This window comes from Tachysurus vachellii, chromosome 10 (genome assembly GCF_030014155.1).
Source record: "Tachysurus vachellii isolate PV-2020 chromosome 10, HZAU_Pvac_v1, whole genome shotgun sequence".
Taxonomy (NCBI): domain Eukaryota; kingdom Metazoa; phylum Chordata; class Actinopteri; order Siluriformes; family Bagridae; genus Tachysurus; species Tachysurus vachellii.
Genome location: NC_083469.1, coordinates 7,034,596 through 7,048,760, shown reverse-complemented (window position 1 = coordinate 7,048,760; position 14,165 = coordinate 7,034,596). Strand labels below are relative to the sequence as shown.

General features: G+C 37.9%; 1 protein-coding gene across 1 annotated transcript; it reads left to right on the top strand.

Moving 5' to 3' along the window:
- The first annotated feature begins 2,861 nt into the window (after positions 1-2,861).
- LOC132852069 (procathepsin L-like) lies at positions 2,862-6,634 on the top strand. The gene is made up of 8 exons (XM_060879099.1): positions 2,862-2,922; positions 3,101-3,201; positions 3,355-3,497; positions 4,053-4,244; positions 4,368-4,559; positions 4,879-5,044; positions 5,198-5,303; positions 5,734-6,634. The coding sequence occupies exons 1-8, from the start codon at positions 2,918-2,920 to the stop codon at positions 5,831-5,833; spliced, it is 1,005 nt and encodes a 334-aa protein (XP_060735082.1). The 5' UTR covers positions 2,862-2,917; the 3' UTR covers positions 5,834-6,634.
- The last annotated feature ends 7,531 nt before the right edge of the window (positions 6,635-14,165 follow it).

Here is a 14,165-nt window from a genome sequence, read left to right as displayed (position 1 = left end):
AGTTTTAGCGCACTTCATGCTTCCTGCTGCTGACCAACTTTATGGAGATGCAGATTTCATTTTCCAACAAGACTTGGCACCTGCACACAGTGCCAAAGCCACCAGTACCTGGTTTAAGGACCATGGTATCCCTGTTCTTAATTGGCCAGCAAACTCGCCTGACCTTAATTCCATAGAAAATCTATGGGGTATTGTGAAGATGAAGATGTGATATGCCAGACCCAACAATGCAGAAGAGCTGAAGGCCACTATCAGAGCAACCTGGGCTCTCATAACACCTGAGCAGTGCCACAGACTGATCGACTCCATGCCACACCCCATTGCTGCAGTAATTCAGGCAAAAGGAGCCCCAACTAAGTATTGAGTGCTGTACATAATCATACATGCTCATCAGTCTGGGTGTAATAAATGAATATAATATACAAGTTTCACTTTTTGAATGGAATTAGTGAAATAAATCAACTTTTTAATGATATTCTAATTATATGACCAGCACCTGTATTTCTAGTCAGCTCTTGAATCAGTGGAAGCTTAGAGAAAGCTTTGAGCTTGTCAAAATTTTTACTGAATTTCCAGCCAAGGCATTAAGTCTGCTTCTGTGCAAGAAGTCTTATGACTTTTTGTGGACCTATTTCAATGGAAATCGCTCTGAAATTTTGTTGCATCAGTTACGACAGCTTGTCGAGAGATCATAAGGCCTTTGTGAGTCACTGTGCACAAATCATCAGGAGCAAATCATGTCAAAAGTCTGCAGCTGTGGAGACTAGAATGATTGGCCAGAAATATGAGCTCTAAACATGCCTTTAAAGTTCAGGTCCAGGTGGATGTCATTGAATTTACTTGGGCGTGATATGGTGGATCAATGTTCCTGAAAGTATTCATTCACCGCTTTCAGGACAAGAAGTTGCCTGTTACTAAATTATGGCAATTATAAAACTGTACTACTGTGCATTCACAAAACTCACTCCAAACTAACATACAGTAGTCTTGGTGTTGAGTTCCCTGTGCTGTTGAGGAACTAAAGGGATTACACATTCATGGAGCAAGCAGTTACTGTAACAAAAAAACTGCAATGATATTCATGCTTTTCTTCAGGTGTGTGGAAAAAAACTACATGAATTGATTTTCAATGTGATATATTTATGCAATACACAGTCTCAATTTAACCTTTGTTAAATTAAAAATGAATTGCTAATATATTCATGCAAAATTATACTGCTGATGAGTATTAAATTGGGATTTTCATTTCAGCTTTTCCTGGTGTGAGTGATCCTTTTGTCTTTCCCCTTTCTTTGGAAATGAACTCATGTATAAAGAGCAACTGAGAAAAGGATTTTAGTCAGAGACTTATTTACTGAATTTCCAGTTTCCAGAATCTAGTTACTGGTTTCCTATTTCATCATTGTTCATTTTATTTGTGTGATTTTAATTATTGCAAATGAAAGTATAGAGTGACATCAACAGTGTACAATGTGGAATAATTTAGGCTTCCAATACCTAGTGATTAGTATATATTGCACACAGTATAAAATCATTAGAGATTAGAGATTTGCACATTGTATAGAGTGACAAATTGAATTGTAGTGTGACTCAGCAGCTGAATAATGATATTTACATTTACGGCATTTGGCAGATTCCCTTATGCAGAGTGACTCATATTTTATCTCCCTCAGGCTTGCTCATTAGAAATAAATATATCAATTTAATTTTAAACTTTGTCATTTTTATTCTCTGTTATATTTCTATAAACCTGCTTTGAGACAATTTGCATTGTTAAAGACACTATAACTAATAAAATTGAATTTATTTTAATGGATTTTTCTCTCATTTTTCATACAACTGAGAATTTGTGGGTCAAGGGCACAGCAGGGGCATCTTGGTGGTCCTGGGATTTCAACTAACAAACCACAATCAGCAGTTCAACATACCACTTGCCCATGATACAGAGGCTTAGAATAGAAGCTTTTATTTTGTCACATACACATTACAGCATAGTGAAATTCTTCCTTAACATATCCCAACATTTTAGGTTGGGGTCAGAGCACAGGGTCAGATATGATACAGCACCACTGGAGCAGAGAGGGTTAAGGGCCTTGCTCAAGGGCCCAACAGCTTGGCAGTGCTGGGGCTTGAACCCCGATCCGTTAATTAACAACTGCTTGAGCCGCCACTGCCCCATATACACTATACAATAAAATGGAGAGACAAAAAAAGTCTTCTGAAACAGAAGAGACTGGAAGATTATTGAGTGAAACTCTGCTTAATTGTTGAGTGGTCAATCAAGGGAATTGAAATTATTTTGGAACCTAAAACCAACCTAAAGAATCAATCTAACAAACCTAATACTGTAAAATAAATTTGATGGATATTATACATATCACTCAACTATGTGCAGACATAGTATATGCTAATTTAAAGTGTGATAGAGATTTCTATTCTTTAACTGTTTTTCATGTTATGTTTAGATTAGTTTTTGAGGTTAGTTATTAAAAGTCATTCAGAGGTTTCAGAAACTGAACACTTTAAAACGTAACAATTCTAAGTGAAAATGAAACTGGAAGAAAATAAGAGCTTAGTATCCCTTTTTATATAGTCAGTTTGCAAGTTTTTATGGAGTAGTTTGAAAGTCTGCTTTTCTAATATGGTGGCTGCTATCTTATATTTTTCAATGCTAATCACTTGATTCAATGATACATGATGAGAAAACAAGCAAGGGTCATGTCCACCATAGTGTAGAATCATTTCTGGATACAATTATGCAATTCCTCTACAAAAAAAAAAATCTTTCATTTCTTGCGGTCATGTGTGTGAGCATCAGCTGATCAAAGCCACAGTTATTTATAACAGGAAACCTATGACAGTTCAGAAACAGACAGACAGAAACCTAGAACAATTCAAGTTTCAAGAAACACACAAAATGAGGTACGTACCACATACCACATGCACCTGGATATACATATATTATGTAGACTGGTTGAGCACACCTTTTATTTTAAAGAGACATATATGTGAGTCCAAGTGTGGGGAAATGACAATAGCAGTAACAAAGGACAGTGGACTAAAGAAAGCAAATCCTTACATAATAAAATATTATTTGCAGAATGAGAATTTTGCTCCTCTTCACCACTCTTGTGGCTCTGGCCAGTGTAGACAGTGTCTCTCTGGAAGACCTGGAGTTCAATGACTGGAAATTGAAGTTTGGTGAGAAATGATTTTATATCTAATCAAACTGTTAAACCTGAAAATCTACATGTTTGGTTGTCTCACATCCACACTCTTATTTAAATTGATAAAGAAAAAAGTAACAAAGTACAATATGTTTTTGTCAGGATCAGTTGATTATTTTCCTTCTAGGTAAGATCTATAAGTCTGCAGTGGAGGAGATTCAGCGTAAGATGATTTGGATGGAAAATCATAAGCTGGTCCTGAAACACAACATGCAGGCTGACCAGGGCATTAAGAGCTTCAGACTTGGCATGACCTATTTTGCAGACATGGTAAGTAATATATTTTTGAAAAGAAATTATTCATCTCGACAATTTAGGAATTTAAAATGAGTCTCTGTATTTCTACTTGGAGGCAAAATAGAGCAATAAACTCTGTTGCATTAACTCAGCTACTGACAAAATGTGTCAGTGATTTTTCATTTAGGACAATAAAAAAACTCTGTAATACTTTTTGCCATTATACTGATCTCCCCTGACTTCATTATCCTGGGTTACATGAAAATTTATGTTTTTGTAATGAATTGAACTTTTTTTATTACCTATATGTTTTGTAGGTAATAAAAGCTTATTCGGCTCCTCCAGAAAGTATTACCCTCCTTCCTAAATAAAAAAATAATTGCTGTTTTACAGAAGAAATTAAAGGATGAGAGAGAGAGAGAGAGAGAGAGAGAGAGAGAGAGAGAGAGAGAGAGAGAGAGAGAGGAGGAAAGAGAGAATAAAAAGGAATAAAAACATTTCAAATGCATGAACCAGAAAAGCATCCATTTCACTGATGAACAAGACTACAACATATAGCTGACTTCACTGCATCTCCATCTCTAACAGGATAACCAGGAGTACAGAAATTCTGTATTCAAAGGCTGTCTGAGATCCTTTAGCATTACCACAGGAGACAGTGCAGCTACATTCCTCCGAGGGGGAGCTGTTCTGCCAAAAACTGTGGACTGGATTAAAGAGGGATACGTGACTGAGGTTAAAGACCAGCAGGAATGTGGATCCTGCTGGGCCTTCAGTGCAGTAAGGGCAGTCTTAACACATGCAACATGGCCTTTGTGCCTCAGTTGCTACTACATATAAGAAGTGGACCCATTTGCAGATGTGTTGTGGATAGAAATCTTTGTTTTTCATGTATCCTCTCAGACAGGGTCGCTGGAAGGTCAGACTCGAAAGAAGACGGGGAAGCTGGTGTCACTGAGCGAGCAGCAGTTGGTGGACTGCTCGTGGAAATATGGGAACTTTGGTTGTATGGGAGGATTGATGAACACGGCTTTTGAATATATTAGAGACAACAATGGAATTCACACAGAGGAGTCCTATCCTTATGAGGGCAAAGTGAGCCGAACATAAAAATATGTCTAAAAAATGTTTTAGAGGATAGCTATTTATTAACCCAGCTAGCATACTATTTTATAATTGACAGTAATCTGCAGTAAGAGGATCTTTGTCATGAATGAGAAGGCATTCAATTTCTCACATGTACATTGCAGCACTGTGAAGGTCAGCCATGATAGCACCCTTGTGGCAGGGGGGCACTTGCTCACAGGCCGAGCAGCTGCTGCTAGAACTCCATCCTTTTGATCAACAAACCAGAGCCTTAAGACTTGAGCTACCACTATTATCCTTAATGACCCTTTCCTCTTGCCTTCTGCAGGATGATAATTGCAGATTTAATTCAGACACTGTGGGAGCCACCTGCAATGGCTATGTGAATATAAACAGTGGAGATGAGAAAGCTCTACAGGAAGCTGTGGCCTTCATTGGACCAATTTCTGTTGCCATAGATGCAGCCCACATATCCTTCCAGCTCTATAAATCTGGTGAGTCTCACATTTAAAACTGAGTCTTAATGCTGTCATTTAGTGGTCTGCTTTTATTTGACATAATCTATGGTCTGTTAAATAACAGATTAATAAATATAGTAATTGATTCCATAATGCTGGAATAACTGACCACCACATAATTGCTTAAAGGTATCTACGATGAGCCAGACTGTAGCAGCACTGAGCTGGATCATGGTGTCCTGGCTGTTGGTTATGGCAGGAAACAAAAAAAAGATTACTGGCTGGTCAAGAACAGGTTAAGATTTAAAAATCTAGAACTTTTTAATATATTTCATGTAATGCACCATACAAAAATGATGATAATAATAATAATAATAATAATAATAATAATAATAATAATAATAATAATAATAATAATAATTTTATTTTTTTTATTTTTATTTTTGTTGTTGTTATTATTATTATTATTATTATTATTATTATTATTATTATTATTATTATTATTATTATCATCAAAAGTATGTTCTATATTTTGACTTTCAGAATTTAAATAACTAAAAGGTGAATGAATAATTTTATATATAATATTTAGAATTATTGCTTTTATAAAATGTAAAATTCAATTTAAAATAACTGTGTCAGCTTTAAATTATATGACTGAAGATATAGTCCAGTGGGTCATAATAACCACTCAATTCCTCCCTTAATTTACATTTACTTTACAGCTGGGGTCTCGACTGGGGTGACAAAGGTTACATCAAGATGTCAAGGAACAAGAACAACCAGTGTGGTATTGCCACAAATGCCAGCTATCCTCTGGTTTAAAGGTGTAAAGAAAAATGTCAGTGTGACAGCTATTAAAAAAAATCTGAGTTTGTGTGTTAAGCCATCATTAATGGGATTAAGTGTTATGTTTTAAAAGAATCATAATAATCAAACAATTCTTAGTATCAATATTTTCTACTTTAACAATCTTTCACTTTAGTTGTCATGATTTGTCAAATACTCAGTGCCAAGCAAATTATGGCATGAAATGGCTTCTAGTAAATGCCTGTTTTCAGGCACAGAGTGACTTTTGCACATTAACTTTTCAAATAATAACAAATAATAATTAATTAACTCATCAGCTACTTATCAAGTATTTCACTTGTTTAAAGAATAGTTTTAAATGTAGATAATATACCAAACTGTCCAGATTCTCCATGGTTACAGATTATACAATTACAGTAGCCTTTTTTGAGCAAATATAAAAATAAAAAAAAAGGTTAGCAATGTGGCACATTATTAACTCCAGTACCTTGCTTGGTAAGAATAAAAGTGAATTTTCTATTGATTTGGTACTGTATCAGATAATATTGAATTAATGTATTGTTGTGTATGAGTCTAAAAATCCTGGATCTGGATTAACTCCTGTTTCTGGCTCTAACACAACTCAAATTTACTTTAGAAGGAATGTTAATCAGTGCATCAGCAGAATTAGGAGCATTAAGAGCAGAGAAATCAAATGTGCAGGATAAGGCATACACTAGGACCAGGGCCGGAACCATTGAGTTAAAATAGTGAAAACTTTTAAAAATTAAGAATATGAACCAGGAATCTCTTGAATGAATCAAGTATTCACTACAGCATGTTTTGTTTGCATTCTCACATACATATCAACACACAAGTAATATTTTTCATGTCTACTGTATGTTGATCATGTGTACAGTGTTTGCAGTTACAGTAATAATAAATACTTAAACAACTGTTAAGTATTCTGATCATAGTTTATTATGCATGGCATATATTGAGAAATGACAGTAGTAGTAGTAGTAATAGAGTATTAGTTTATAGTAGTCGTAGTGTATTAGTTCATAGGCATATTATCAGTTGTTATTCATAGTCAACACGTTACAATCCTGTCATCCTTGACTGATCCCCTGATCTTGAATCTGCTTTGTTTAGCATTTTATCAGCACATTTTGACAACAGACAAATGCATTTCATTGAGAGATTAATGAGTGTTAATGTACAGTAAGATAGAAATAGATGGACTAGCAAGAAATATTCAACAATGCAACAGAGAAATTAATGATTTTGAGTTTAGTATAAGAGTGTATTAGTTTATACAGTAGACATATTCAATCATCCGTCACTGACCCACTGATCTGCAGTGAATCTGCAGTGTTTTGCTCATGTCTGTCTAGTTTTGGTGTTTCTCGAATTTCAACTTTCATTATTGCCTTGCCTGCAGTGGACATTGTTCCCTTCACACAAATTCCTTGTCCAGAATACATGACTTCACTTCCTGTAGCCCTTTCCCTGGTGAATGTACCTTTCATGTTATACATTTCATAAAACAGATCATCATTACACAAAACTTGGTTTTCAAAAATTCCAAGAGCTAAATAATTTTCATACAAATTGCAGTCATAAGGCAATTTATTTTATTTATTTTATTTTAATAATTTATTTTATGCTAAATAAATGTAAACCACTAAATCATAGCATACATATTATTCTGGAAGCATCTGTAAGAGCGGTTAGTAACACAGGATTGGTTTATAATGTATGTGTAAGACTCACCAGATACATAGAGCTGGAAGGATATGTGGCCTGCATCTATAGCGACAGAAACAGGTCAGATGGTTGCCACAGCTTCCTGTAGAGCATTCTCATCTTCACTGGTTATTATCCACGTAGCCTGTGCAGGTGGCTCCCACAGTGTCTGGATTAAACCTGCAGTCCCCATCCTGTCAAGAGTGAGATATAGGGTGCTTTATGAATATTGTACAAAAAAGCAGGCTTGATGGCTAAAATAAATAATTGCTTTGGTAAAAATCTTTCATCCTACCAAAAGCAAGTACGGGTTTTAAACAATTATACAAACGTATAAAATTGCCCATCAAATTGGGTTCATCTGAGTGTTCCACAGTGGCTTCATAAGGATACAGTAGGAGTCTTCTGTGTCAATTCCCTTGTTGTCCTTAATATAGTCAAAAGCCTGGTCCATCAAGCCACCTCCGCAACGAATGTTCCCATATTTCCAGGAGCAATCCAGTAACTGCTGTTCACCCTGATGAAAAATCCAGCATATACCAGCATGAATTCCATGCTGGTCCAGGCTGGTTTTTACTGGTTCATGCTGGTATAGTGCTGGTATAGCTGGGTGGCCAGCATAGTCATGGTGTTTTCAAGCAAAACGGGGCTGGTGTAGCTGGTTAACCATATATATATATATATATATATATATATATATATATATATATATATATATATATATATATATATATATATATATACACGTATACATATATACGTATACATATATACATATATACACGTATATATATATATATATATATATATATATATATATATATATATATATATACACGTATATATATATATATATTATATATATATATATATATATAATATATATATATATACACGTATATATATATATATATTATATATATATATATATATATATATATATATATATACACGTATATATATATATATATTATATATATATATATATATATATATATATATATATATATATATATATATATATATATATATATATTAGGGATGAGCGAGTACAGCATTATCTGTATCCATATCTGTTAACCATATGAATTATCTGTATCTGTATCTGTACTCGGAGTGGGTGGGGCCTAACCCGGTAGGCGGGGCTTGTCTTGAAATGGGCGGGGTTTAACCGGTAATAATTAATCTGTAATATTTATAACACTAGCTTACTACCTTTATGTTTTTATGAAATACAGCAAAAACGTGTCAGACACTCAGTGTCTGGTTATTGGTTAGAGACAGCTGAAGGTTTAAAAAAGAAAAAAATCTCCGACAGGCAGAGACGCAATGCGAGTCGCATTCTACCAAGCAAACACCACGTCTGAATGAACCCACGTTTACCAGAACTCTACTGGTTAGTAAGTATGTATTATTAATGTTACAACCCGAAGTAAAAAGCTGAAGAAACCCTAAACGTTAACGGAAAAGACCCGCGAACCCGAGTGACTGAGGGAGAGACAGAGAGCTGTTCTGTGTGTGACTGTGAATGAGCAGAGCGAGACACAGCAACACTATACATCTGTATGTGTGTAGGGGAGGGGCGCTGTGACTAGCCTATCACAGAACACTGACACAATCAGATACCCAATGATGATTTTCATTCAATCCGAGCACAGATATTGACTCGTATTACTCGTATAATACTCGTACTTGGCAGAAGTGCTTTATCCGTACCGGATACTCGTTTCAGCCGAGTATCCGGCTCATCTCTAATATATATATATAAGAAAGCCATGTAAATGATAGGAAAATCCAGAATGTTTTTCTTTATTAAAAAGTGAATTACAATTCTCTAGAAAATTGTCTTGGTCTTTATTTAACTATGAATATGCACTAAGAAATGTGATATGTAACAAATGGGTTTTGTTGTGGTCTTGCTGGGATTACACTAGCATCCAAAAGACAACATATGTTGACCAGCACACCAGCATCCCAGGCTGGTCGGCCAGCACACCACCATCCCAGGCTGGTCGGCCAGCACACCAGCAACCAGCACCTAATGCTGGACCAGCATATCACCATACCAAGCTGGTCCCAGCATGCAAAACATACCTTAAGCTGGACCAGCAATGCTATTTTTTTAGCAGGGCACTCAGTGACACCAGCTTCCCTGTCTTCCTAAATGTCTGACCTTCCAGTGACCCTGTCTAAGAGAGGACAGATGATAGAAAAAGAGATGGAGAACAGGGCAAACAAAGAAAACAGACAGGTTATTCACAGCAGGACCTGAAAAAGCAACTGTGGTATAGTGCAATACACCTCCTGCCCAGTTAGTGGCACGATGTACCTATGTTATTCAACAGAATACGTATGTATGGGGAGAGAAAGAGAACTGTGTATGAAGAAGTTTGGAGTAAAGAAAGTTATAGTTAACCTTGGCTGTGACTGCTTTCTTTTTCTACTACATACACAACATATTGGCGACGAGGAATGGCTTTTCTTGGAATTTCACAACCCCCAGCTTTCCTGGACACTCCTGGTGAGCCGACAATGTTCTATAAGTCTTTATAACTCAATAAGTCACTGCTAACGAGATGCCAGACAAACAAAAGCGTGTGCTGCTGCTTCATTGTTTGGGCACAGAAGGCCAGCGGATTTTTCTTATACTTCCGGATGTTGGTACATCTTACAAGTCTGCATGTGATGCTTTACAAGATTTTTTGTTCCGAAAGTGAACGTGGTTGCGGAGAGGAATAAATTTCGTCAGCCTGCGCAGAGGCACGGCGAATCTACTATTCAATACGTTGCTGCATTACGGGATTTGCTTCTGAACTGTGATTTTGGCGCTCTCGCTGATGACATGATTAGGGATCAGATTATAGAGAAAACGTCCTCCGGACGTATTAGAGAACGTCTACTTTTAGAAACAGATCTCACACTGCAGAAAGCTATTACAATTGCGTCCCAAATTGAAACTGCAGTGGCTGAATCGAAAGCGATGGCTCCCGCAGCTGAGGCTACAATCAAACTCGTTCAATCGAGAGGTGGTGCTGCCACACACAAACGTAGAACGACACCGAAATCAAATGCAACACGCACACACAATGGCCCTACTTACACTGCCCAATGCAAGACTTGTTACCGTTGTGGATCCAATTCACATTTAGCCAACAACACAACATGTGCTGCTAAACATGCAAAATGCAAACAATATGGGAAAATAAGACACTTTGCCAAAGTTTGTCGCAGCACAGCTTCCACATGCAATGTGCAAGAAGTTACTGTACTGTGCCAGATCTTAAGAGTCTTAAATATTACTCCTACTTCAACTGTGTCACAGGCAAAATGTCTTACCTGTACTGTGTCTCTTCATGTAAAAGATGGACAGTTACTTACCACAGATTTGCTTGTAGACACAGGTTCAGCATTGCCCCTTAAAAAGCCGACAGTACGTCTAGTGACCTACATGAAGAAACCTATTCCTGTCCTTGGATGCCTTCACCTTACTGTTACATACTGCAACCATAGCACGCAAACAGACTTCTACATTGTCCGTGATGGGACATCTTTGCTCGGAATGGATCTTTTCACAGCTCTGTGTAACCGTATGCTTCTGTGGTCTGCGTTGTGTTTGGAATGAGTGAAGAAAGACAGGAGGTCGCTGGATTGGGTCTGCATAGAGAATGTATTTTTATATAGACAGGCCTTCACGGCAGCCTCAGCTCACACATCAGTAACACTCTTTCGTTCAGGAGAAAGACAGAAAAGCGGAACCATCACCTCCTTACAGACCCTTTTTAATGTATTTTTATAAACACTGTTTTAAACAATTGTAGAACTGTACCCAATGCGTATTAACAGGAAAATCTTGTGAAATAAAACAATTTTAACCTTGTTACATCTGCACCTTCGAATTCAAAATGGACACGTTGAACCACCTGCTTCACCAGCAGAGGATCGAACTGCTGTCAACAACACTGAGGCTTTAGGCATTGCTACTGGATTTACCAACAAAGTTAAAATGCGTTCAGATGTGCCCCCAGTTCAGCAGAAACTTCGCAGACTCCATTTGCTGTTTGTTATGCTGTTTCAGAGGAGTTGAAAAGACTCGAAGCAGAAGGCTTCATAGAGAGAATTGACTCGTCTGCCTGGGTGTCTCCTCTGGTGGTCGTGAAGAAAAAGACTGGTGGCATTCGTCTTTGTGTGGATTTACGTGAGCCAAACAGAGTGGTGGTGATAGACAGTCACCCATTGCCACACATCGAAGAAGTCTTTACTGAGCTCTGTGGTGTAACTATGTTCTCCACAATCGATTTGCAAAATGCCTACCATCAAGTCCAGTTACACCCAAACAGCAGAGCTCTTACAGCGTTTATAACGCATGACAGACTTTTTCGCTTTACAAGAGTTCCATATGGCTTGGCCTCAGCACCGAGTGCCTTCCAACGGATGATGTCTCAGATTCTGGCAGATAAAAAAGGTGTGCAATGCTATCTAGACGACATCATAGTATACGGTCAGACGCCTGAACTTCATGGCACGAGGCTGAAAGCCGTCCTTCACTGCCTACAAGAGAGTGGGTTGAATCTGAACACAGCTAAATGCCACTTCAGGAAGTCTGAGTTGTCCATCTCATTTCTGCCCCTGGCCTACAACCAGAAAACTTCTTTGCCTTGTTCAATCCTTCCTTGCCGACAGTCATCACAACTGACACGTCAGATTACGGCATTGGCGCTGTGCTGACACAAATCCAGGGCCATACAGAACAGACAGTTGCAGTCGCCTCTAGAGCACTGACCGAGTGCGAACGCAAGTACTCTACAATTGAAAAAGAGGCCTTAGTGTGTGTCTGGGCAACTGAAAAGTGCCACACTTACTTGTGGGGTCGTCACTTTACTTGACGAACCACAGCCCTCTGACTACCTTACTCTCAACCAAAGGCCTTGGATGTGCAGGCATGAGAATAGCCCGATGGTCTGCTCACCTGTTGTGTTTTAACTATAACATTGAATACAAACCAGGGCGAGAGAATGTTACGGCCGATTGCTTGTCACGTCTGCCTCTTCCCATTACAGAAAAACATCAAGATCCTGAGCTGGAGATGGTGGCTGTTGTGTCAGCTGACTTTGCAGCTGTCACTGCTGAAGAGCTCTCAAGAGCCTGTGATGCATGCCCTGTGCTACAGAAGGTGAGACTCTACATTTCTAAAGGATGGCCTGGGAGTGCAAAAAACCTAGACCCTGTCATCACACCTTACTTTCGTATCCAGAATGAACTGGCTGTGCAGGATAGTTACATAATTTGCGGCACTCATCGTGTGATTGTACCTCAAGCTCTGCAATCAAAGCTCATTCAGTTAGCTCATGCCACACACCAAGGGATCGTTCGCACAAAACAAAGACTGCGAGACTTGTATTGCTGGCCTGGCATAGATTCACAGGTTGAGTCTGCCATTAAGTCATGCTCTACCAGCCTGCAGCATGACAAAACTGCCATCACCCGTGCTGCCCCGCTACAAATTGTGCCTACTCCGACTGCAGCCTGGGAAAAGGTAGCTGTGGATATCGTGGGACCTATTCAAACTGCACCTCCTGACTGCCGTTTTGCAATAACTCTCATAGACTACTATAGCTGATGGCCTGAGATTGCCTTCAGCTCAGGTATTACCTCAATGACTGTTATGAACTTGCTTGCCACTGTGTTTAGTAGAGAAGGAAATCCACTCGAACTGGTCACTGACAATGGCCCTCAGTTTGTTTCAGCTCAGTTTGAATCCTTCCTTGCTGACAGAGATATCAAGCATTGCAGCAGCATTGTATTACCCACAAGCAAATGGGGAAATAGAACGCTTCAACAGAGTATTCAAGGACTGCTTACAGACAGCCAACAGCGAAGGTAAACCTTTGAAAGCCTTTGTCACTGAGTTTTTACACACATACAGAGCCACTCCCCATGCCATGACCTCAGTGTCTCCTGCCGAGCTACTTCATGGTATTGACCATAAGTGCAACCAGCTTCCTACATCAGAGTCTATCAATCTTGATTAATTATAATATAATTAAGATAATATACAATAATATACAAATGTATGGGTGTGTGTGTGTGTTATAAATACCTGAATGGAGTTCTTCACTGAATAGAGAGCTGCCACATTGTTCCTGAGTTTATATAATGCTGTGTTACTGGCCTGTTCAGGTGCTTGTCACACACAACCACAACTCATTTTTATTGAAAAGTTATATATCATATTTGTTTAGAAGAAATTCCACAAAAAAGGCCTTTACAGATGACCTTTTCACAGGAACTACAATAACAATAATACAACCTTAAGAATATCTGAGATCATAGCTACCAAAAGCTGGGAACTGTGTGTGATAATTTATAAATGTATTATAAATAACTTATAGAATACACATGACCACAGTAAAAAAAGCAAGTGTGGTATATTAGAAAATATAAATTCTTGCAATAACAAAAATGGACAATTTAAAGAAAGCTAAAATATGTTTAGTTTTAACTTTAAAGTCAATTGTTTATTTTTTTTTATAAATAACGTAAGTTGCATTAGAATACATGTGAATACAGTAATACAGTGATCCCTCGTTTATCACGGTTAATGGAGACCGGAACCCCTCGC

What these genes read in the sequence shown, in the direction of transcription:
- LOC132852069 (XM_060879099.1), top strand. An exon ending in CCTGCTGGGCCTTCAGTGCA is followed by an intron (nt 4,245 to 4,367) that starts GTAAGGGCAGTC and finishes GTATCCTCTCAG; the next exon opens with ACAGGGTCGCTGGAAGGTCA. An exon ending in TACTGGCTGGTCAAGAACAG is followed by an intron (nt 5,304 to 5,733) that starts GTTAAGATTTAA and finishes TTTACTTTACAG; the next exon opens with CTGGGGTCTCGACTGGGGTG.